The sequence below is a fragment of the Elaeis guineensis genome, chromosome 1, assembly GCF_000442705.2.
Source record: "Elaeis guineensis isolate ETL-2024a chromosome 1, EG11, whole genome shotgun sequence".
NCBI classification, from domain to species: domain Eukaryota; kingdom Viridiplantae; phylum Streptophyta; class Magnoliopsida; order Arecales; family Arecaceae; genus Elaeis; species Elaeis guineensis.
In genome coordinates this window covers 111,863,366-111,888,420 of record NC_025993.2, presented here as the reverse complement: position 1 = coordinate 111,888,420, position 25,055 = coordinate 111,863,366, and the positions used below count along the sequence as shown (strand labels likewise).

Below are 25,055 nucleotides of genomic sequence, written 5' to 3'. Positions count from 1 at the left end.
TAAGTCGACTAACATATAGCACTGAAAAGGCAGATCGATCATAAGCCGATGTAATCATGAGAGAGCTATCAACTCAAATAATAATTAGCTGCCACGTATCCGGACGGTGATGAAGTCAGATAAAATACACCAACATGACGCTACTTGGTTATGTTTGAGAACCGTAGGGGTGAGAAGGAATTGTTAGACTATATTTAGTACTAGATGTATCTAAACTATAAAATTGGACAACTATGTTGTTCATGAAAATATTTCGTTCTGTTTTGGAATGTGAGCTATCATCTCATATTTCATGGTATGAGATGCTTGGTTCAGATCCACGGAACTTGCATACTCCTTGGGGACAGCCATGCTTAAAAGATGCACAATTGAGTCATGTGCTCAGCTTAATAGGTGGGTTTGGTGAGAACACCTTGAATGGAAGATTTTTATTAAATAAAAAATAAATCTGGCACATGGATCTTAACTAAGAAAAATAGTGAAGATGATTATGAAAATATGATGATTTGAGATTTTACAAAAGAAGAAAAATAATTATACTCCAAATTTGACTGGAACAGATTCAAAATCCATCGAGCAACAATATCCCGTGTAAGAAACTAGCTCAACCTTTTAGTTAGTTGAACCAGGACCGTCCTCATTTTTTATGACAAAACTATGACTCTCTAAATGTAAAATTTAATTATATATTTAGTTTGCATTTAGAAAAACTTAATATGTAAATATTCCAAGCTTGAAATTAGGGTATATAGAGGCATGATCTGGTGGATATAACTTTTAGTATTTTGTTTGTTGAGTTAGATTCCTGGGTTTCGCTTTGCCCCTTTGCCATGACGTATTCAATGACGGAAGACCCAAAATAATTGACGGTGACGAAACGTGTGATCACGTGAATAAATAATGGACGGCAATTTGGGAAATGGATTTTCATTACCATCCGGACGCGTAACTCGACCGTTACGCACATGTCGTACGGGGTGTAGTTGGGGCCGTCAGCCTTTCCGCTATATTTTGACTTGGACCAGCGGTAGGACGGCTCGAGAGGCTACGAAACTTTTCTTATCTTTTGCTCAAATGCCCCTCAACATCTACCCGGCCTCGCTATAAATACCAGACCGACACTCCCGGGAGGCCAAACAAAGAGGAACCAGGAAAGCAAAAGAAAAGCGACTCCACTACCTACATAATTTTCCCTTAAGATGGCAGCCATCCCTCTTCTGACTCCACACAAGATGGGCAAATTTGATCTTTCTCATAGGTCAGTACCTTTTTTTTTTTTTCACTTGCTTTTCCAACAGTCACAAATACATCAATTGTTCTAAATTAGAATCAAGTGATCATTTCACAAATTAGTATTGCATCTTGCCAATTCGTTCTTTCTGTTCATAGCTGGATATTTATTGTGAATCATATCCTCTTAAGTCCATTTACATATATATGGTAAAGCTTTCCAAGTGGTTTCTAGTTGTGCATCCTGAATACTTTGGTTTGATCTATTATTTCGCCCTTAGTTGTTTATTACTGAAGAAATTAAGGGAGCGGAAGCAATGTTGGGAGGCTAATTCTTTCAGTTCCCACTCTTACCGTCGTTGTAATAATCCTAAGCAAGGATGGTAATAGTAGGGCCGAACTGTTATCAAAATGAAAGAAAAGAAAAAAAAAAAAAAAAAAAAAAAAAAAAAAAAAAAAAAAAAGAAAGAAGAAGAAGCGAAAAATGCTTGTTTATGCAACCAAAGTTAGAGATCTGCCATGGAGGTGCTGGAAAATTGCCGGTGTTAGTTTTCAACGCCGGTGCCGACATACCTAATTTTTCCCAAAGACAATAACAGCTGTCAAAATCTCCGTTAATCACCAAATTTGACCTGTCATGGTAGAACACCTAAACCAACTTACCAAGACAGCAGGCTAGTTTTTCTCTTTTTTTTTTTCTTTTCTGAGTAACAATTGGAGGAAGAAAGGTTCTTCCACCAATTTTTATTAAATATATATTAAAGTATTGCAATTATAATGGTGGTAGTTGGCTGGGCACAACCAGGCTAGTTCATTGGACAAAAGGGATTTGAGGAAAAAGTGGATTGGAGAGAGTATATATTTTTTAAGCAACAAATTAATTATGATTTTTTTTTTTTGGTAGGAAGTAGCTGGATTATATTACATCAACAAAGCATGTACGGCATTGTTATGGCCACATGTACATAGTGAAAAAAAAAATCAAAAGTGGGCACACAGCACAGACAGCCAAGTGGTCCTGATACATTGGGAAATAAAACAAAAAAGCCTATTATAAAAGTTGGATATATAATAAGAAGTTTAACGGGAAGCAAATGTTTATGAACAGTAGTTCCCTCAAGCATGATAAGTCTGAAAACCCTGTGTACTATCTGGTGATTAATATTCTGAAAAGGAATTGACACAGATAGACCACGGTGATGAAGTAATTGCAATAAAATCCAGCAACCAATAGTAGATCCACAGGAAATAAACCGACGCCCAAGTTAATTATGACCTTACTGATCAATACCGGTATAGGGTGAAAATTTTATAAACTAGTCAACTTAAAGAAATAAAGTCATTTTGAATATTAATATATATCATAAAATTCTTATCATCTTTATAAACTTATTTGATTTTTTTAATATAAAGCACTGTTTTCGTTTTCATTGAACACAGGATTGTTTTGGCACCATTGACGAGATCAAGATCTTATGATAATGTTCCACAACCACATGCTATCTTGTACTACTCTCAGAGGGCCACCAAGGGAGGCCTCCTCATAACCGAAGCCACTGGGGTCTCGGATACGGCCCAAGGGTACGATCATTAGAAGCTCTAAGCCATTCTATCATGTCTATTCTAAAGCAGACACTTTATAAGATCTTTCAAATGGTCAATTCTTCACTTAGTCTACCATTTTTGAAGGCAGAACTCTCTTAATCTCATTGTCTTTATTTTCTGGGGTCAATTTTTTGTTAGATATCCAGAGACTCCTGGAATATGGACAAAGGAACAGGTGGAAGCTTGGAAGCCAATTGTGGATGCTGTCCATGCCAAGGGTGGGATGTTCTTCTGCCAAATCTGGCATGTGGGGAGGACTTCTAATTATGGTATTGTTCTCTACTGTAATGCCCCTTCTCTATGTATCAACTGCTACTCTTTGTATTGTTTAGTCCAAGAAAAAAAAACCTGATCAAAGGGGTTAGGTCTTATGCCTATACCAACATATGAGATTCCTTGAGATTCATGCACACAAATCTCTGCAAATCATTAAAATGATATCGTGTCAGCAAAAAAGAGAAGGAAAAAAAGAGCTAATTACATAATGCTAACATACTTGTGTCTTGCACAGGTTACCAACCTAACGGGCAAGCACCGATTTCTAGCACAGATAGAGGGATCAAACCTGTAACCCTTCATGATGGCACTATTGAAGAGTACTCTCCTCCCCGGAGATTAAAAACTGAGGAAATCCCTCATGTTGTCAATGATTTCAGACTTGCTGCAAGGAATGCTATTGAAGCTGGTAATTTGTACACCCTAGTCCTAGTGTTTTTTTATTTAGTATTATGACTAGAAAGGAAAAGGAAGAAGAAAAGGCTTAAGCATCTTACATGTACACAATGTCACCAACCTAACAAACAATTGATATACATTTTCTTGTGATTCATAGGCTTTGATGGAGTTGAAATTCATGGCGCACATGGCTACCTTATCGAACAATTCATGAAAGATAGCGTCAACGATCGAACTGATGAATACGGTGGGAGCTTAGAGAATCGATGTCGTTTTGCTTTAGAAATAGTCGAAGCAATTGTCAAAGAGATCGGAGCAGATAGAGTTGGAATGCGTCTCTCGCCCTTCGCCGACTACATGGAGTGTTGGGACTCAAATCCTGAAGCCCTTGGGCTTTACATGGTTGAGGCACTGAACAAGTATGGCATTGTATACTGCCATATGGTTGAGCCTAGGATGAGCATCGTAGATGGGAGGCGCCAAATACCTCATAGGCTGCTTCCAATGAGGAAGGCTTTCAAGAGAACTTTCATTGCTGCCGGAGGATATGATAAGGAGGAAGGAAATAAGGTTGTGGCAGAAGGTTACACTGATTTGGTGGCATATGGTCGCTGGTTCTTGGCTAATCCTGATTTGCCTAAAAGATTTGAGCTCAATGCTCCTCTTAACAAGTATGATAGGTCCACATTCTACACACCAGATCCTGTTGTTGGGTACACAGACTATCCATTCTTGGAATGCTCCTATTAAACTTCATTATTATATATGGAGGAAAAATAATGATGAACACTTTGTGTTTATTTTCATTTATAGAATCTTGCAACTTATTCCATGAAAAGTTATATTTAAACTGAATTATTGGTCAATCATGTAGTCGTATTCAAGGAATTGCCCTTCATGTGCTTAGCATATGCCAATCCTTCATTCTGCTATATATAACCATCCCTATTTCTAATGATTGGAATTTTGTCCAAAGACAATCATATTATGGGATTGCAATAAAGTTTAACATCATAACAAAGCCATCTCTTTTATGAATCAACAAGGTGGTGCTATTTTGTCTATTAAGAAATTCACTAGAACTGATCATAAAGGCAGATGCTTCCTTGTTTGCTGCTTCCTCTGCTATTAAGCTTGAAATTAGAGCCGCACTCTAGAAGAAGTCAAAGTTGCTAAGAATCTACCATAAGGTGGGAGGGTTTGGATCGAATGAGATCAAAAGATTGTCATTGACTGGTTTCAAGGATACTGTTATATAGTTACCTATTATCATTCTTTTCATTCTGTCCATGCATGTCATCAGATTCTATTGGTGGAGTTCTATTCGAGTACCATAGAAAAAGTGGTGATAGGTTAAACAGTGAGGATTGGTACATGCGGGCATGCCACCGATATTGGATTAGTAGAAAAGTAATGGAGGATAGAGTGCCATAACCTTCAAGAACTTTAGTCACCATCGCACCACCATTCGAATAAGATGGATAAGAAGTATAATATTAGGCTATGATAGTAAAATCCAAGTTACTCATACTCCTAAGATAGAAATTACGATAGATTAAAAAAAATAAAATATATTGGATTGATTATTGAGCTATCATTGTACAAAGTACAAATTCAATAATTATACCAAGATAAAAAAAACTGTCCACTTCTGATATCTATTGCACATGTCAAATTTCACTCCCGGCAGTTTTGGTAACTAACATCAATTGTCTTCTATAATTACTATAGTTCAATGCTTGAGACCATGACTAGCAATAGGACCTACCTGTGTGTATATGTGTATGCATATGTTCATATATATGTGTATGTATACATATATGTATATATGCATATGGATGATCATGCATGGAGATCTTTATCTCTCTTTTTAGTACAATATAATCAATCATGCCAACTCATTCTACAAGCATGTAACATATCTAGTGAAATTAATATTCAGCATGATTATAGATATCAACACCCTTGTAAAATTTAGAAACCAATCACTTTGCTACTTAAATTCATTAATCATTCACTAATTTTCAATTTTCTAATTCAAAATCAAGGTTTTCGACCACAAGTCTAGCCTAGATTTTTCTCCTAACCATAGTTTAAGCTATCCATACTTAAATTTAGGAATAAAAAAGGCTATGATCTTATCTTAATTGAAACTTTAGGAAAATAGGCCTTATGCTATCCTTCTCCCGGTCCATGTTGTGGTCTATGTACACTGCTATACAAGGTTAACCAATCCCCAATTAGAGAGAATCAAAACATGATAAGAAGTAATAGGCTTTGTGGGTCAAGGATCATGGCAAATCATTTTCTAATAGGTTTGGCTAAAAAGGGAGTGAGGATGAAACCAAGGGAGGGGGAAGAGAGAAAATATGTAAGGATGACCCATGCTTGGGGTCAATCTCTCTAAGAGAGAGGAAAGGACATGGAGAGTGGGAGAGAGAGAGTGAGCTAGGTTCAGCCCGACTCATATAGAGAAAGGGGGCCAGGGGAGGAGGAAAGGAGATGAGAGAGAGAGAGAGAGATGAAGGGGGGTTGCCTAGTAGAGGAGGGAAGTAGAGGGAGAAGAGAGAAAGAAGGCAAGGAAGAGAGAGAGAGAGAGAGGGAAAGAGAGGGAGTGAAAGTGGGTCAATTCTAGCTGTCTACCCTATGATTTGGTGGTTGAGAGAGAAAGAGAGAGAGGTTAGGTGTAAAGAGGAATAGGGAGAGAGGGGGAGAGCTTGATGGTTCGAAAACTGTTGATGCCAAGTCTAATAAGGCAGTGGAGGGCGATGGGCTGCTTTGCAAGGAGAAAATATAGAGGAGGATCTTCGACTCCAACATTAGGTGGACAATAGCTCCAGTATACCAATACAGTCTCAGTAGCCAATAAACCAGCAAAATTCGGCCAGGACTATGCCGAGAAAATCAGAGAAGGTGGAGGCAAAAAATTGAGGCAAAGTAGAAGATCTAAGAGATGGGGAGGCTCAGCTCCATTGTGGATTATGAGATGGGATCTGACAAGGGAGTGGTAGTAGAGAGAGACGAGGGCCAAAGAGAGGAGAGAGAGAGCATGGGTGGTTTGGGTTAGGTTCCTTGAGTGGATAAATAGAGGAAGGTAGCCATTCATAGATAACCACTTTTGAAAGAATTTCTTCTATGCACTTAATTCAAATTTTTTGAAAAAATTTAAAAAGATAAAAAAATTGGCAAAAAATGGGGTCTATATCTTCTTTTTTCATTGATTCTCTCAAAAAAATTAAGATATATAATCTTTATTTATAATACTAAAATCTATTTTTATACAATTCAGATCAGATTTATTTTCAAGTTGGAACAATAGTAGCTTTTTTAAAATAGACATAACTAGTAGAAATAAACTTAAAAAAATTAAAATCATATAGAAGATAAATTTGACTTCTATATCAATTATGTCTTCAGTTACTCTATTTAATTCTTTTCAGATTGAAAGATACAATCCATCAATTTTTTTTCAAAAAAATTTTCGATTTGACCAACCTATTTCGAGATCCAAAGGATGAAACTTGGACTTGATAACTAGCTATGCTGTACCTTTTAAGAGGTGGTGCCACATCACATATCTTAAAAAATTATCTGATTTGAAAAAAGAATATGGTTATCTCAATCAAGTGTCATATAAATAAGTTATGGCCTCCAAAAGTTTGATACGTAATTGGACTATCCAGCGCTACCTACAATGACCAAAGTAGTAGATATCAAGTCTGGTGATCATCCTAAATTAGATAATTTATTTAAAACTATTGCGAATATTTATCAATAACTATTCATATATGCTAGTTAATATATATATATATATATATATATATGGATCGGATCGGGTCTAAGTGGGTCGGATCGGGTTGGATCATATGTCAACTCGATCCATTTGCAGCCTTAAGGTTATATGAGCTAACAGCTTAATAAGAATCCCTATATATACACCTTAAGGTTATATGAGTTAACAGCTTAATAAGAATCCCTATATATATATATATATATATATATATATATATATATATATATATATATATATAGGGATTCTTATTAAGCTGTTAACTCATATAACCTTAAGGCTGCAAATGGATCGAGTTGACATATGATCCAACCCGATCCGACCCACTTAGATCCAATCCGATCCATTTTAAAGGATCCGCAAGGCTGGGTCAGATTTTAAAATTGGATCTATTCAATTTTTCGAGTTGAGTCTGGTTTTATTAAATTCGGATCCAATCCGATTTGAATTCAGTATTAAATCCAATATATAAACTATAGAACAAATAGAGTGGAATTAGAATTTTAAATACTCTTATAGCATTATTATTTATTATACAGTTTTAATCCATTTGATTGTAAGATTCTCAGAAACTATATTTATGCTTAGATTGCTGGTCTTTGCCAACTGATATTATATAATGTGTTTATCTTGTACATGCTATCAAGGTGAAAGCCATCAATATATTTGTTTGTTATGCTTTGTTTACTTAGATAATGGAACAAATATTATACGATAGGTAGAAAAAATATTTCAATTATCAAGAAAAGATAGAGATATTGTAAAGAACTGAATATAATCTTCAAGTTAGTTTATGTATTCATTTTTTTCTTTGGATTATAGCTATATTTTAGTTAGTTCTAGATAGCAATGTATCAAAATCATTATAATATTTGATGGTATTCGTTCATTTATAAAATTTTATACTAAAGTTTTCTTAAATAATGATTGAGTTCTAGTAGTTAAAAATTATTGATTACTTATAAATTAAGAGCCAAGATAAAGTGATGTTTATTTTTTTTTATCATAACTTCTCATATGTTGGCGTAGCATATGAACCATACTCGATACAAATTTGGACCTAAATCGGATCCGAATCTTTTAGGTTGGGGCCGGACTATACATGGATCCAAATGATCTAATAGGATAAAATTTTTGATCATAGACTCGATCCGATCTGATCTGATCTTCTATTGGATTAGGTCTGGATCCAATATTAAGATCCAATCAAGGAATTGGGTTAGATCGGAGTTACTCATGACTCGATCCGATCCGACTCATTTGCACCCCTATATAATCTTTATATATCTCATTTTAGAGATATAGGATGCCACTTGGTTATGATTTGGGATCGTGCGGGCAAGAAAAAATTATTAGATTATATCCACTACTAGGTGTATCTACACTATATAATTAAACAACTATGTTATTGATGGAAATATTTCATTATGTTTTGAAATGTGAACTAATTTTTTCAACTCACTCATTTGAATCTCTAAAAAAAAGTTAGAAAATGATAGAAAAATTGAAAAAATAGAATTTAAGTCTAATTTTATTTTATTGATCCTCCAAAAAAATTGAGATATTGCCTTTGCATAATCCAGATCAAATTTTTTCTCTTAGTTCGAGTAGAATTATTTTTTTCAAAATAGACATGAGTAATGAAAACAAATATGAAAAAATTAAAATCTTATAAGAGATAGAGCTTGACTCTTACATGAAGTTTACTTTTAGTCGCTCATCTTAATTCTTCCTGAATTTAAAATATCTCATCAAAATTTTTTTTGAAAAGAAAATTTTTGATTTGACTAACCTATTTTGAAATCGAAATAATAAAATTTAGGTCAAATTGCTAGCTATGCTATACTTTTTAAAAGTTATTTGATTTTTTTTAAAAAATCATCTCAATAAATATTTTATAATTAAATTAAAATATTTAAAAATTTATCATATGATTCAGCTTCTTAACACGGGGTATCTCATTTTTGGATGCTGCATAGCTATATCAATATTAACCAAACTAGTGGCATCGAGTCAAATGATTTTTTTGAATCAAATAATTTATTTAAAATCATTATTGTTATTTTGATAATATGCAAGAAATATATATTAGAATTGTAATTTTGATGATATATCATACATGTATATTGAATTTGTTGAGCAGCAAAAATAGCAAACTAAATGCTAATACTCAAGTGGTGGGTTTGAGATGTGACACCTTGAATGTTAGATTTTTAGTAATTAGAAAAGAAATCCCAATTGTCTTCGTTTTGCGCCGCCGCTTTGCCAACGTAGCGATGACGGAAGGCTCAAGGAATTGACGGTGGCCCACTTGGAAAGGCAAAACCCGGCCGCAACCACCCAAGCGTCGGAGAGGGACCAATGGCGCCTCATTTAGCGTTGACCGGGTGCCGTCGTCGTGTGCGACGATGACATGAATAAATCATGAGGGCAATTTGGGAAATGGATTTTCACTCTTATCGGGAGACAGAACTTGACCACATTCGATGTATCAGCTTCCTCATTTCGATCGCGTATGATCTCAGGAAAGAACTTTCTTTCCTACCCGAAAGTTATTCACTGAAAACGTAGTTTCGATATACTTAATTGATATTAAAAAATAATTTATTATATAATAACTTATATTTGATCAAACATCTATTTTTATATAAAAATTATATAAAATATTAATAGATATAAAAATCATATATTTTTGCTCCTAAATATTATATCAATATTAATATTTATATTAATATTATATTGATATATATATTAATATATTATTATATTAAGATTGTTATAATAATATTAAAAGAATATTTGTGGGAAAAATACTTTATCAATTTTCATCTCGAGGAAAATTTTCAAATCCATTATTCTTATAAATTTTTGTTTTTAATAAAATTTTAAATATATATTTTCATAGAAGAAAAAATTTCATTCTCTTCCCCCCTTAAAATTTCTATCAAACAAGGGCTCTCCTGTGGGAATCATTTTAACCCCTCCAATTCCGAATAACCATTCGTTTTCCGTTACTCGCAGCGTCCTGGGAGGGAAGGAGAGAGAGAGAGGCAAAGAAACTTTTTTCTTTTCTCCTCCTCAAATGTGCATCCATCCGAACAGTACCCTATAAATACCATCCCAACGATCCCGGGTGGCCAAACAAAAGAGGGAACCAGGAAAGCAAAAGAAAAGAGGCTCCGCGACCTACATAACATAATTTTTTTCTTTGAGATGGCTGCCATCCCTCTTCTGACTCCACACAAGATGGGCAAATTTGATCTTTCTCATAGGTCAGAACCTTTTTTTTTTTTTCACTTGCTTTTCCAACAGTCACAAATACATCAATTGTTCTTAATTGGAATCGAGTGATCATTTCACAAATTAGTATTGCATCTTGCCAATTCGTTCTTTCTGTTCATAGCTGGATATTTATTGTGAACCATATCCTCTCAACTCCATTTTTGCTTTGATCCATTAATTCGCCCTTAGCTGTTAATCACTGTTGGGAGGCTTATTGTTCTAAGTTCCTACTCTTACTGTTGTTGTTCTTGGAATCCTAATGGTAGAGCTGAAAACCATCATCAAAATGAGAAAGAAAGAAAAAAAAAAAAAAAAAGCAAAAAATGCTAATTAACCAAAGTTGGAGATATGCCATGGAGGTGCTGGAAGATTGCCGATACCAGTTTTCACTGCTGGCGTCGGCATTCCTTCTTTTACCCAAAGACAATGACTGCTTTGAATCTCTGTTAGTCGCCAAATTTAATTTGTCATATTAGAACGCCTAAATGAAGACAACTCCGGTGGAAGCATCACTTGTTATAATTTACTTGTGTGGAATACTTGGATAGGAGACAAATGCACCTCCCAAATGGAGCGAGGGTGCATTCATTTCGTTCTAGAGGACTTGAAGCACATTGAAATTATTTTTAAATCGGCAGTGTTTCTTAATTTTGCGTGGCTTTTTGCAAGCCCCAAATTCTTGTGGCTGCAAGTTGACGATACCAAGTCAAAGAGAAAAGAAACAAAAAATGCCAACAAATTCCGTAGCTAGCAAGGCATATTTGACAACCACCTTTTATTTTCTTATAAATTATATTTTCCAACTACTCCAACAAAACCAGCATCAAAACAATGCTTTTTTTTTAAAAAAAAATAAAGAAATTAATGGAGAGGCATGGCACCATTAGTCACACCGGATCTATTACTTGACTGTAAAATCTAGGCACAAGAAGAATATAGAAATTAACGGATGCTTCGACAAAGCACAACTAATAAAAGGCAGGGAACTTGCCAAAAAAGATGAACTTTTTAAATGAAAACCAAAAAAATACAAGATTTAGAAGAGAATTCTGGTTGAAAGACAACAGTAGAAATGATAGTTTTAGCCACCAACAGCGTGTAAGAGCTCCAAATTAAAAATTTTAGCATGCTGCAAGGCTTCTTCATCATCGTCTTGGTGAAAGGAACGAGGCAAAACAAAAGAGACCCAAGAAGTCAGAGCTTTGAGACATCCAAAAAAGAATGAGGATATATTGGTGACATTCTCCACCTTAACTAACCAGAACCACCAATATTACATAACCAGTAACATCAGCAAAATCAGAATCAAAAAAAAAATTAGAAGAGATATCAGCTAGGAAAGCATAGGACCACAAAATAAAACCAATGGAAGCTACGGCAAAATCACCCCATGCTTCAAGGTTCTTCATTATCATGCCAGAACATGAGGACACAAAGTAGGCCTCGGAAGTTGGTCAAGAGGGAAAAAGGAACGTCAGCCAACAGCAACACTCCAGATTGGAAAATGGGAAAGTGAACCATTATGTCCGAAGTGAAGATGAACCATCACCAATCTCGGCCTCATCATGTCCAGAAACCTTCCTTAAAAATATATAGGAACATCATCAAAAAACCGGCCAATAGATTATAACAACACCGAAAAGTCCTTGATATATGTTTTGCCACAGCTTAGAGCAATCCGACAGCTCCTTTTGAGAATATAAGATCGACCAATCCTTGGATAGATTGAGAGCTTCAATTGAAATAGAGGAGGGGGAGGAATGCTTGTTTAAAGGCATCTGAGAATTCTTTTCACACCAACAGCACCAAAGTAAAGAAACGAAGCAATAAAAAAACAAAGCGCTGCAGGTTGCTGGTCCTTTTGGATGTATCTAGATCTCTAGCGAGAGACAAACTCCAAAATTTTGAAAAGCTACAACGGCATGTTGAGTCTACAAGCAAGAGCTTCCCAAATGTCTGAAATAAATGAACATAAATATAATAGATGATCAACCAATTCAGTGGGATGGGCATACAGAACACACCCACCAGTTCTGCCAATCTATTTTTCTAAATGATCCTTGTTGTCCAATTAGTAAGACACAGCCAGCCAGAGGAAGCATTTGATTTTAAAAGGGATCTTGAAAGTCCAAACCAAATTGGCTGGTTCCCATTTGATGCCTCTAGAGTTTAAGAAATGACAGAGAGGCAGTGGCAAAAGAACTGGAAGAATTGAATTTCCAAATGAACTCATCTTTGCTGAATGAAACGAGGCCGGACATGGTGCATTAATTAAGAAGAGCTCGCTGTTCTTGTTGGGCCTCCATAGTAATCACATAGGGGCATTTGAGATTCCAAGTCAGTTTTCTAAAGTTGAAAAAGTCAGCGATTGTTCCAGATTTGCATTTGGAATGTTGAGTATCAAAACAATGCTATTCATGTCAAAGCCGCTATTTCTTATCTACATTCATGAATTTAATATGTGTATATCACTATTTTATAAGTTCCATAACTTTATATAGCAAAAATTTTGCGCAAAGAACATTTATATAGCAGCATTTTCTCAACATGATACCACCCATGGCATCTGTTATGCTAATAATTTTTTTGAGTAAAATTACAGTAATATGTTTGGTATATAGTTTTGTTTTTGATCAAACCTAATTTTGCCTCTGCAAATAATCGGAATGTATGTACTTCTGAATTTCCAGACAAAAGGGATTTGAAGAAAAAGGCTAAAACTAGTTCGCTCCAGGTTGAAGAGAGAGTATTTTCTAAGCAAGGAATTGTGACCTTACTCAAAAATGGCATAGGATGAAAATTTTATATGCCAGTAAAAAAGTTATGTTGAATATTTATGCCTATCACAAAATCCTGATCATTTTTTTTAACCTTATTTGATTTTTTTAATATAAAGCAGTATTTTCGTTTTCATTGTACACAGAATTGTTTTGGCACCATTGACAAGATCAAGATCCTATGGTAATGTTCCACAACCACATGCAATCTTGTACTACTCTCAGAGGACTACCAAGGGAGGCCTTCTCATAGCCGAAGCCACTGGGGTCTCAGATACGGCCCAGGGGTATGACCACTAGAAGCTCCAATCCATTCTATCATGTCTATTCTAAAGTAGAGATTTTATAAGATCCTTCAAATGGCCAATTCTTCGTTTGATCTATCATATTTGAAGGCAAAACTCTCTGAGTCTCATTGTCTTATTTTTTGGGTGGTCATTTTTTGGCAGATATCCGGAGACTCCTGGGATATAGACAATGGAACAGGTGGAAGCTTGGAAACCAATCGTGGATGCCGTCCATACCAAGGGTGGGGTGTTCTTTTGCCAAGTTTGGCATGTGGGTAGGGTGTCTAATTATGGTATGGTTCTCTACTATAGTATCACATCTGTATGTATCTACTGCTTTCCTTTGTACTGTTTAGTCCCAAAAAACCCAAAAAAAAAAAAAAATCTGGTCAAAGGGTTTAGGTCTTATGCCTACTAGCAACATATGAGATTCCTTGAGATTGATGCACACAAATCATCATAGTATAGTGTTTGCATAAAAGAGAAGGAAAAAAAAAATTCTAATTACATAACATATTTGTGTCTTACATACACAGGTTACCAACCTAATGGACAAGCACCCATTTCCAGCACAGATAGGGTGGTCAAACCTGTAACCATTCAAGAAGGTGCTCTTGAAGAGTACTCTCCTCCTCGAAGATTAAGAACTGAGGAAATCCCTCGCATCGTCAATGATTTCAGACTTGCTGCAAGGAATGCCATTAAAGCAGGTAATTTATACACTCTATAGTCATAGTGTTTCTTCATTTAGTCCTATAACTAGAAAGGAAGAGGAAAGAGAAAAAACTTAAGCATATTGCATGAACAAAATGTCACCAACCTAACAAACAATTGATATACATTATCTTGCGACTCACAGGCTTTGATGGAGTTGAAATTCATGGTGCACATGGCTATCTTATCGAACAATTCATGAAAGACAGCGTCAATAATCGAACTGATGAATATGGTGGGAGCTTAGAGAATCGATGTCGCTTTGCTTTAGAAATAGTCGAAGCGATCGTCGAAGAGATCGGAGCAGATAGAGTTGGAATGCGTCTCTCACCCTTTGCCGACTACATGGAGTGTTGGGACTCAAATCCAGAAACCCTTGGGCTTTACATGGTGGAGGCACTGAACAAGTATGGCATTGCATATTGCCATATGGTTGAGCCTAGGATGAGCATTGTGGATGGGAGGCGCCAAATACCTCACAGGCTACTTCCAATGAGAAAGGCTTTTAAGAGAACTTTTATTGCTGCCGGAGGATATGATAGAGAGGAAGGGAATAAGGTCGTGGCAGAAGGTTATACTGATTTGGTGGCATATGGACGCTGGTTTTTGGCTAATCCTGACTTGCCTAAAAGATTTGAGCTCAATGCTCCTCTTAACAAGTATGATAGGTCCACGTTCTACACACAAGATCCTGTTGTTGGATACACAGATTACCCATTCCTAAAATGCTCAAATTAAATTTCATTGTTGTAGAAAAAATAATAATGGATATTTTGTGTCTAATTTCATACACAGAATCTTGCAACTTATTCCATAAATATATTTAAACTGAATTATTGGTCAATCATATGGTTATATTCAAGCATTTGTCCTTTACATGTGTTGGGTATAAAATACCCCCCAGCCGAAGTTCGTGATGGGAGTGACCCTCCGGGGATCCAACTGACTTTCGACCTCTGGCAACGTCTCTTCAAACCTCCCAAGCGGCCGAGCCTCCGCCACACTCCCAAGTTTTACCGACGGACAGGATCCCGCCAGCGTCGACCGGATTCTTCGCGACGTCCGGACTCCTACGGGAGCGGGACCTCGCCTCCGACTCCAATTGCAGGCAGACTTTGTCCGAACTCCTACGGGAGCCGGACCTCGCCCACGACTTCACCTGCAGACTCCGCCGGGGCTTCTACGGGAACCGGACTCCGCCCACGACTCCAGCTGTAGGTAAACCTCGTCCGGACTCCTACGGGAGCCGGACTTCGTCCCTGATTCTAATTGCAGGTAAACTTCATCCGGACTCCTACGAGAGCCGGACCTCGCCTCCGACTCCAATTGCAGGCAGACTTTGTCCGGACTCCTAAGGGAGCCGGACCTCGCCCACGACTTCACCTACAGACTCCGTCCGGGCTCCTACGGGAGTCGAACTCCGCCCACGACTCCAGCTGCAGGTAAACCTCGTCCGGACTCCTACGGGAGCCGGACTTCGTCCCTGACTCTAATTGCAGGTAGACTTCGCCCGAGCTCCTACGGGAGCCAGACTTTGTCTCCAGCCTCAGCTGCAGGAAGACTCCGTCCGGACTCCTGTGGGAGCCAGACTTCGTCCCCGACTTCAACTGAAAGAAGACTCCATCCGGGCTCCTGCGAGAGCCGGACTTCAAGTTCCTCTCAGACGGGTGGCTAGCCACCTCTCTCCACCAGACACCTCAGCCGAACTCCGACCGATAGACCTGGACCCCCTTGCAGGCCGCAGCAACAGCCACGACTCTGCTCCACCTCCTGCGATGGATTCCACGCGGCTCCATCACTCCCTGGCAGGCCATAATAATGGCCACGATCCTGCTCCACTTCCTGCGACGGATACCGCGCGATTCTTCCATTCTTTGGCAAGTCGCAACAACGGACGCCGCTCTGCTCCCCGTGGCAGACTCCACGTGGCACGCCCCAGTGATAGCCACGGGTCCACTCCACTACTCCCCGCAACAAACTCTTCCTGACTCTGGGTGGCCCACTGTCAGACGGTTACAGACATCGCTATCAGTTTGTTGCCCCCTCCGCCTATAAAAGGGGACCCCAGATACGTTATTCTCTAAGCTCTTATTTTTACCTAGAAACTCTGCTAAAATCTCCGTTCGAGCACTCCATTCTTGTTGAGACAGAGAACTGACTTGAGCATCGGAGGGTCTTGCCGGAGCAACCCCACCTCTGGTTTAGACTTCTTTTGCAGGTCCCGGCGGCGACCGCGACTCCCTCGACTCCAGCTTCTCCGACGCAAGCGGATTTTTGCACCAACAACATGCTTAGCACATGCCAATCCTTTGCTCTGTTGTAACTATCTCTATTTCTAGTGGCTAGAATTTTATCCAAGGAGTATCACATTGTGGGATTACAATAAAGTTTAAAATCATAATGGAGACTTCATTTCTGCCAATCAACAAGGTGGTGCTATTTGTCTATTAAAAAATTCACAAGAACCAATCATAATGGTTGATGCTTCCTTATTTGCTGCCTCCCATGCTATTGAGGCCGAAATTAGAGCCACACTTGGGAAGAAATCAAAGCTAATAGAAATCTGCCATAATGTGAGAGGGTATGGACCGAATAAGATTAAAAGGTTGTCATTGATTGGTTTGAAGGATATTGTTATATAGCCACCTGCTGCTATTCTTTCATCATCAGGGTCCATTGGTGGAGTTCAATTCGCATATGACAGAGAAAAGTGGTGATAAAGCAAATGGTAAGGGTTGGTGCATGCAGGCATATGCCACCGGCATTGGATCAATCGAAAAGTGATGGAGGATAGAGAGTGGTATATATTTTTAGGTGCCTAAATCTTCGAAGATTTTCACCACCACCATACCACCAATCAAAGAAGATGGATAAGAGGTGTAACCCTAGGCTATGATAGTAAAATCAAATTTGCTCCTACTTCTAAGATAGAAACTATAATAGATTAAAATAAGATAAAATGTATTGGATTGATTATCGAGAGATCATTTTACAAAGTACAAATTCAATATTTGTATTAAGATAAAATAATTACCCACTTTTGATATCTATTATCTATGTCTACTTCCACTCAGTGATTTTGATAACTATCGCCAATTGTCTTCTATAATTATTATAGTTCAACACTTCATATCATGAGTAACAGTGGTACCATGCCTCAATTTATGGCTATTACAATTCAAGCTGTGACCGGCAATATCCATGTCACATGACTAGACCAACTGCCTGTTATCCAATCATTCTGTTATGCAACATTCAACTACTATAAGAAGGTGTTTGGTTCGTAATCGAAATCAGAATCGAAGTAGATTGAAATCGAAATCGGAATGGCCAAATCATCCGAAGTATTTAGTTTGTGATTAGAATCGGAATCAAAATGGATGATTCTCATTGTTGTTGTTTGGTTCATACAAAGATAGAAATCGAAGTCAATTCAAATTTTTATTTTTATTCTTAACTAAAATTTTTAAAAATTAATTATTTTAAAAATTAATATTAAATAAAAATTAAACATAATAATAATATCTTTAAATTTTTTTTGAAAAAAATATCATTAAAAAAAATATATAGAAGATATTATTTTATCATAAAAATATTATATATATATATATAAACCAATCCCGATCCAACACCCCACCCCCCCCGGCCTTGGCCCTGCCGCTCGCACCCCGCGGTTCCTCCCCTCCCCAGACACTGCATGTGCAAAGGTGATATCTTTTCTCCGGCGTCTCTTTCCTCTCCTCTTCCTCCTTCTATTGTAGAAACCCTCACTCGATCTATCGATTAATGGAGGTGACGGTACTGTCGCGCATCGGCCTCGTCTTCTCCTCCTAATTCACTGTCACCGTCTCTGAGGCCTCCGATGACCCCTCCGACCTCACCCATTCCATCTCTGTCAAGCTCATCAAGCTCTCCACCATCGTTGATCCCTCCTCCTCCTCTTCCTCCTCCCACCTTGATCTCCACCATCGCAGATGAGCAAGGTCATATAGTGGCTCGTCATCAAGCTACAGCACGGTGCCGGGGCTGCCGCTCCCCATCCCCACATCTCCATCGGGCTTCTTCCAAGACTCCATCGCGGCCAGCCCTAGATTTATGAACTACAGGAAGAGGGTTGGGATTGTCATCGACGATGATGGTCGGAGCCCTAGGGAAGGGGGAGGGGGTCTTTTTGCAGGAAGGCTTCTTGAGGCGGTCATGATTCTTGACGACGAGGTCGGCGAGGGAGGTGGAGAAGCCAGTCTGGATAATGAGAGAGGCACCATGCTCAGTGATGCCGGAGAGGATTTTTTTTTTATCTCATTCCACGGGAATAAGATTTTAACTCCATTGGAATGAGTCAGAATTTTGTTACTTAACAAACGGATCATTTCTATTCCTCTCTGAAATGAAAATCGAAATGGAACTCCCTTTACTCAAACAGTTGGAATAGGAGTCATGCATTCTGATTCCCATTCCAGACTTTAATTACCCCAACCAAATACCCCCTAAATTAATTACACCTGACATGCTTACGACATTAAAATATAGTGTAATATCATAATTTATAGGAAGTTAATTAACATAGATAATGCCATAGTCCATGAAACATCAAAGCCATTGACATGTGATATATATGTAATATATATACATGTGTGTGTAGGTGAGAGATCCTTACCTCCCTCCCTCTCTAGCAAAATCTAATCAAATATGCCAATCCATTCTATAGAAACACCTAATATATTGAGTTAACGTAATATCAATATTTAGCATAATTATAGAATTAACATCCTTGTAAAATATAAAAACAAATCACTTTGTTAATTAAATTAATTATTTACTAATTTTTAATTTTTTAATTCAAAATCAAGATTTTCGACTATAACTCTACCCTTGTTTTTTTTACCTCAACCATAATTTGAGCTACCCGTACTTAACTATAAGAATAAAAAAAGTTGTGATTTTACCTTAATTGAAAAGTTGGGAAAATAGACCTTACGCTGTCCTTCTTCTGGTCCATGCTGTGGCCAATGTACATGGCTACACAAGACTAAACCAATCCCAAATTAGAGAGAATCAGAAAAATAATGAGAGGCGATTGTGTTATGCGTTAGGGATTGTGGTGAATCTTTTTCTAATGTGGTAGGCTAGAGAGAGAGAGCAAGGTTGAAATCAAGGGAAAGGGAAGAGAGAAAATTAATGTTATTAAACCCGGCCCAGCCCGGCCAGTCGGCCCGAAAACCCGGTGATCCAGTCATGGGATCGGGCCGGTTGCCTAATTGAATCGGATGTGCTTAAAAATCGGTGAAATTTGAGCGAACCAACTGGTTGGACCGCGAACCATCGGATCCGGTAAAATCCGATCGAGGCAAATCCGGTTTCATTTTATCTCCCATCCCGATCGTCCCTTCGGCTTCGCCTTCGAGTCTTCGACTTCTCGATCCTAGGCTCCCAGCTTCCTTCCTCGGTGACCAAGTCGACAGAGACGGCAGCGAACGGAGAGTGTGGACGGGCCGACGAGAATGAGGATCGAGCAAACAGCAGTGGACGGGACTGGAGATGAGCCGACGAGGATGATCGGAGCTCTGATGAGTAACAGCGGCGTAATCCTTTTTTTTTTTTCAAATCCCCGATGAATAGACGCAAGATCGGCCCCTCCGCCTCCTCCTCTATCCGCGACCTCCTCCCTCCGCTTCTTCCTTCTCCACTCGACCCAGTCTCCCTCTTTCTCTATCGATCGAGACCTCCCTCTGCCTCCTCCTCCTCCGCTCGACCCCTCCCCCCTCCATCTTCTCCTTCTCCGCAGTCCGAGACATCTTCCCTCTGCCTCCTCCTCCTCCGCTCGACCCCCTCCGCCTCCTTCTCTCTCTGTCCAAAACCTCCCCTCCACCTCCTCCTCCGCTCTCCTCCACCTCCTCCTCCTCTGCCATCCGGGACGTTTTTTCTTCGTCTCCTCCTCCTCTACTCGACCCCCTCCATCTCCTTTTCCTCATCCGGGACATCCTCTCTCCGTCTCCTCCTCCACTTGGCTCCCTCCCCCCTCTGCCTCCTCCTCCTTCTCCTCCGTATGGATCCCTCCATCGGTTCAACCGTTGAACCGACGGTTGGACCGTTGATCCACTGATCCAATGTCTTGTCCAGGTCAAAGCCTGGGCCAGATTTAATAACATTGGAGAAAATGTGTGAGGATGACCCATGCTTGGGGTCAATCCCTGTAGGAGAGAGAAAAAGACACTGAGAGTGGGGAAGAGAGAGAGCAAACTGGGTTCAACCCGACTCAGAGAAAAAGAGGGCAGAGGGGGAAGAGAGAGAGAGATGAGAGAGAGATATATAAAAGGGGGTTGCTTAGTAGAGGAGGGAGGTAGAGAGATTGAAGAGAGAAAGAAAGGGGAGGAATAGAGAGGGAGTGAGAGGGTGTTGATTCTAGCCATCGCCCTGTGGTTCAGAAAACGAGGGAGAAAGAGAGAGGGCGGTGGGAGAGAGAGAGCTAGGAAAAGGGAGAGAGGGGAAGAGATCGAGCTCCATGGCTCAATTGTTGTTGGATCCAAGTCTGATGAGGTGGTGGAGGGTGATGGGTTCTGTTGCAAGGAGCAGACATAAAGGAGGGTCTTCGGCTCCAGCATTGGGTGAGTAGCAGCTCCAGTGCAACTATGCAAGCTTGGTAGCCAATAAGCTATCAAAACTCAACCAAGGTTGCAGTGAGGAAATCTTAGAAGGTGGAGACAAAAATAGGGAGGAATCAAAAAATCCAAGAGGTGGGTGGCTTAGCTCCGCCGCAGACCATGAGAGAGGTCCCATAAGGGAGTAGTGGTAGAGAGAAAGATAAGGGCCAAAGAGAGGAGAAAGTGAGTAGGGTTGGTTTGGGATAGTTCCTCCAGTGGATAAATAGAGGGTGGCCATTTTTTTCTACTCGCTCGACTCAAATCGCTTGAGAAAATTTAGAAAATAATGCCAAAATTAGTGAAAGTAAAGTTTATATCCTATTTTCTTTCGTTAATTTTTTTGCAAAAATCAAGATATATAATCTTTATTTATAATAATAATATCTATTTTTATATAATTTAGATCAAATTTCTCTTTAAGTTCGAACAAAATTAGCTTCTCAAAATAAATATAACTAATAGAAATATATATAAAAAATTAAAATTTTACGAGAAGTAAATCTTGATTTGTGCATCAACTTTATCTTCAGTTACTATATTTAATTTTTTTCGAACTAAGAGATACAATTAGTTAAATTTTTTTTTTAAATGAAAATTTTTTATTTGACCACTCAATTTTAAGATCCAAATAATGAAATTTGGACTGCGTCCTATCTTTTAAGATGTATCGCCATGCGATAGATCTCAAAAAATTATCTGATTTGGAAAAAATGGCCATCTCAATCGAGTATCATGCAAATAAGTTATGGCCTACAAAAATTGGACATGTGAATTGGCTATTTAGCACTACCCATTATGACCAAAGTTGTAGATATGGAGCTAGGTGATCATCTTAGATCACATAATTTCTCTGAAACCACTATTTAATGGAACCATTTTTCTTATAATACAATGGTTTGAGATTTTAGGGAAGGAGCAACACTCTAAATTTAGCTTAAACAGACATAAACTCCATTTAACCCATGAAACAAAGTAGTTTAACCAATTAGGTAGTTGAACCGGGGTTGTCCTCCTCTTTAATGGCAGAATTATGGCTCTCTAGATGTAAATTCTAACCATACATTTAGTTTTCATTAGAGAAAACTTAATATTCAAATCTACAACGCTTGAAATTAGGGTACGTTGAGCGATGGGCGGATGGTTTTTAGCATGTTCCTTGTTGAGTTAGTTTCCTTTGCCTCTTTACCATGACGCATGCGATGACCCAAGACTCGCATGCGTTGACCATTACGGGAATACGTCATGGAGGGCAATTTGGGAAATAGATTTCCTCTGCTGTCTCGATCAGAACGCGGCCACATTCGATGTATCATGTACCAGATTCGTTTAATTTGGACAAGCGCGGTGGAAGGGTCAAATTATTGCTCGCCACAACCCACGGTGGATAACACGCCGCATCACCCTGCATCAATTCCTAATTACACGTTGTCCACCGTGCATATGCTGCGACATTTGCCCTGGTCCACTTGGACCTGGTCCATGCAATAATTTACGACGATAGTAGATGTTTGAGAGGCAAAGAAACTTTTTCTTTCTTTTACGTCAAATGCCCCTCAACGTCTATCCGTCCTCTCTGTAAATACCATGCCTACGTTTTCAGGTGGCCAAACAAAGAGAGAACTAGGAAAGCATGAGAAAAGAGACTCCACGACCTACATAATTTTTCTTTATAAGATGGCTGCCATCCCTCTTCTGACTCCACACAAGATGGACAAATTTAATCTTTCTCATAGGTCCATACATTTTTTCACTGGCTTTTCTAACAATAACAAATTAATATATTAATTGTTCTTAGAATCAAGAAATCATTTCATAAATTAGTATTGCACCTTGCCAATTCATTCTTTCTGATCATAGCTGAATGTGTATTGTGAATCATATCCTCTCAAGTCCATTTACATATATATGGTAAAGGTCTTCAAGGGGTTCCTAATTGTGTTAAAGCAGAGTCCTCCTGTAAAGAGAGTTTTATAAAATCAAAGACTTTTTTAAATAAAAAATTTTGATAAACTACTTACTTATCTAAACTATCTAATAAGAATAAGAGTAAGAAATTTGACTCATGAGAGTCTGATTGGACTGGCTCATTAATTACGATGTAAAAATGAAAATGAAGCCCGAAAACGTGTGATCACTATCTTAAGATAAATTTTCGACTCTCGTACCGGTGTTTATCGAGAATTCTATCTCAAGATATGGCAGAGATATCCTTTCTTGGAGCACGATTGTGGAGAGGGTTGACAGATCTCTCAAAACTCAGAACGAGAGAAGTCTACAAAATATTGGACTCTCGGAGAAGAAACAGAAAAAGATCACAGATTTTCAGATGCCCCATCGACTAGAACTCAGGATTTTTTATAGACCACGAGTAGGTGCCTCCAGACAACCATTCGACCAATAGACCACTAAGGAAGACGTCGGTCAAAACAAAATATGTCCATCTAGGATAAACAGTCATTTGACTGTGAAGGGAAGCAACCAATCAAAATAAGTATGTTAAAAAATAAAATAAAATAATTAAAGATAATATAAAATATGATAAAAATAAATAAAATATTTTACTATCATCACACACATGCCATGTCACACTGCATCGCGATTCGTGCGTGCGAGCCGAGTTAGGCTGGGCTGGCACGCGTGTGTGAAATATAAAATCCACACCCTCCAAGGCCCCTCAAGCAAAGGAAGGGAAAGTAAGATAGTTTATAAACATCAAAAATAAATTATCTCTTTCCAATGTGGGACTGAAACAAGACAAGACCTATAGAGAACTTTGGAGGGAATAAAATTTTGAATTTTTCCTCCAAAAAATTCTAACAGTCCCCCCTTAAAACTCAAAATTTTAAAATAAATGATATTTATTATTTAATATCAAAATAAATAAAAATTTTATTACTGAGTATTCATACTATGCAATGGGTGAAGTATTTTAACATCACTTAGTGTAGATAGTTTCTATATGAGGAAATCAAAATGAATTAGGTCTTGAACTACGTTCCTTTGATCCAGACTTTAACTACCACACACATAGTATATATAAAAGGATCTATTGCGAGATTATGCATTATTGACCATGCGTAAGTATCTTGTAATTCATGAGAGTACTTAGGGTTTGCCCATGTCCCCTAGCCGCGGCTGTATATGGAAGCTCTCATATAGGTGAGTCCTCTAGGGATGTGTGTAGAGCCACATTTTGAGGAGATTATCTTTTTGACATATAGGTGAGTCCTCTAGGGATGTGTGTAGAGTCACATTTCGAGGAGATTATCTTTTTGAAACTCATTCAGAGCTATGCTCTTCGTCAACATCTACATACGAGCACTGATCACCATAGGGATGAGATGGAGTGAAGACTCTTTTATATATATAAAAATATATGCTCCCTAGCGAGCCAATCAGCTTATTTTTATCATATTGAATCTCCTTCAAGAAGTCTCCTATCATAGCGGTTGGGTTTTCACTACTGGAAGGTCTATTATAGGCTAAGTCTCATCTCCCTCGATGACTCTAGGATCTTATCCTATTTAAGCCTTTAGTAAGACAATCAATAAGATTATTATCAGTTTTTATAAAAGATAAAAAAATAATGCCACGAATTTCTTATTTTCTTATAAACTTTTATCTCGTCTTTATATGCTTGCTTATTTTTAAATTTATAAGTTTTTTTTGGCAAAAATCTATTGCAGCTCTAGAATTATAATGAATTGAAATAGAAAAAATAGGAGATGAAATTAAAAAAAAAATTAGATAAAAGATCTTTAAGCCATTCAGCTGTAGAGCAGGTAGAATCAAGAGCTACTAGTGCAGATTCCATTATACTTCTAGCTAGAATGGTTTGTTTGGTGAATTTTTGAGAGATAGCACTATCATACCAAGAAGGAATATATAGCCAGAAGTTGATTTCATATCAGATGAATCGGAAATCCAGTTGGCATCACTGTATCCCTCCAATATAATTGGATAGCCAACAAATCTTAGACAATATGAAGTAATACTTTTAAGGTACCTAAAGACTCTTTCAAGAGTAGTCTAATGAATCCTATTAGGATTACTA

At 38.1% G+C, this 25,055-nt stretch overlaps 2 protein-coding genes across 2 annotated transcripts; both read left to right on the top strand.

Moving 5' to 3' along the window:
- Nucleotides 1–1,102: 1,102 nt before the first annotated feature.
- LOC105038559 (putative 12-oxophytodienoate reductase 11) lies at nt 1,103–4,316 on the top strand. Its single transcript, XM_010914401.4, has 5 exons — nt 1,103–1,258; nt 2,671–2,811; nt 2,974–3,104; nt 3,347–3,520; nt 3,668–4,316. The coding sequence occupies exons 1-5, from the start codon at nt 1,200–1,202 to the stop codon at nt 4,258–4,260; spliced, it is 1,098 nt and encodes a 365-aa protein (XP_010912703.1). The 5' UTR covers nt 1,103–1,199; the 3' UTR covers nt 4,261–4,316.
- A 5,912-nt stretch (nt 4,317–10,228) lies between these two features.
- On the top strand, nt 10,229–15,204 carry LOC105038560 (12-oxophytodienoate reductase 1-like). The gene is given in 5 exon segments (XM_010914402.4): nt 10,229–10,572; nt 13,506–13,646; nt 13,809–13,939; nt 14,183–14,356; nt 14,506–15,204. Coding segments are annotated over 5 exon segments (1,098 nt in total). The 5' UTR covers nt 10,229–10,513; the 3' UTR covers nt 15,099–15,204.
- The last annotated feature ends 9,851 nt before the right edge of the window (nt 15,205–25,055 follow it).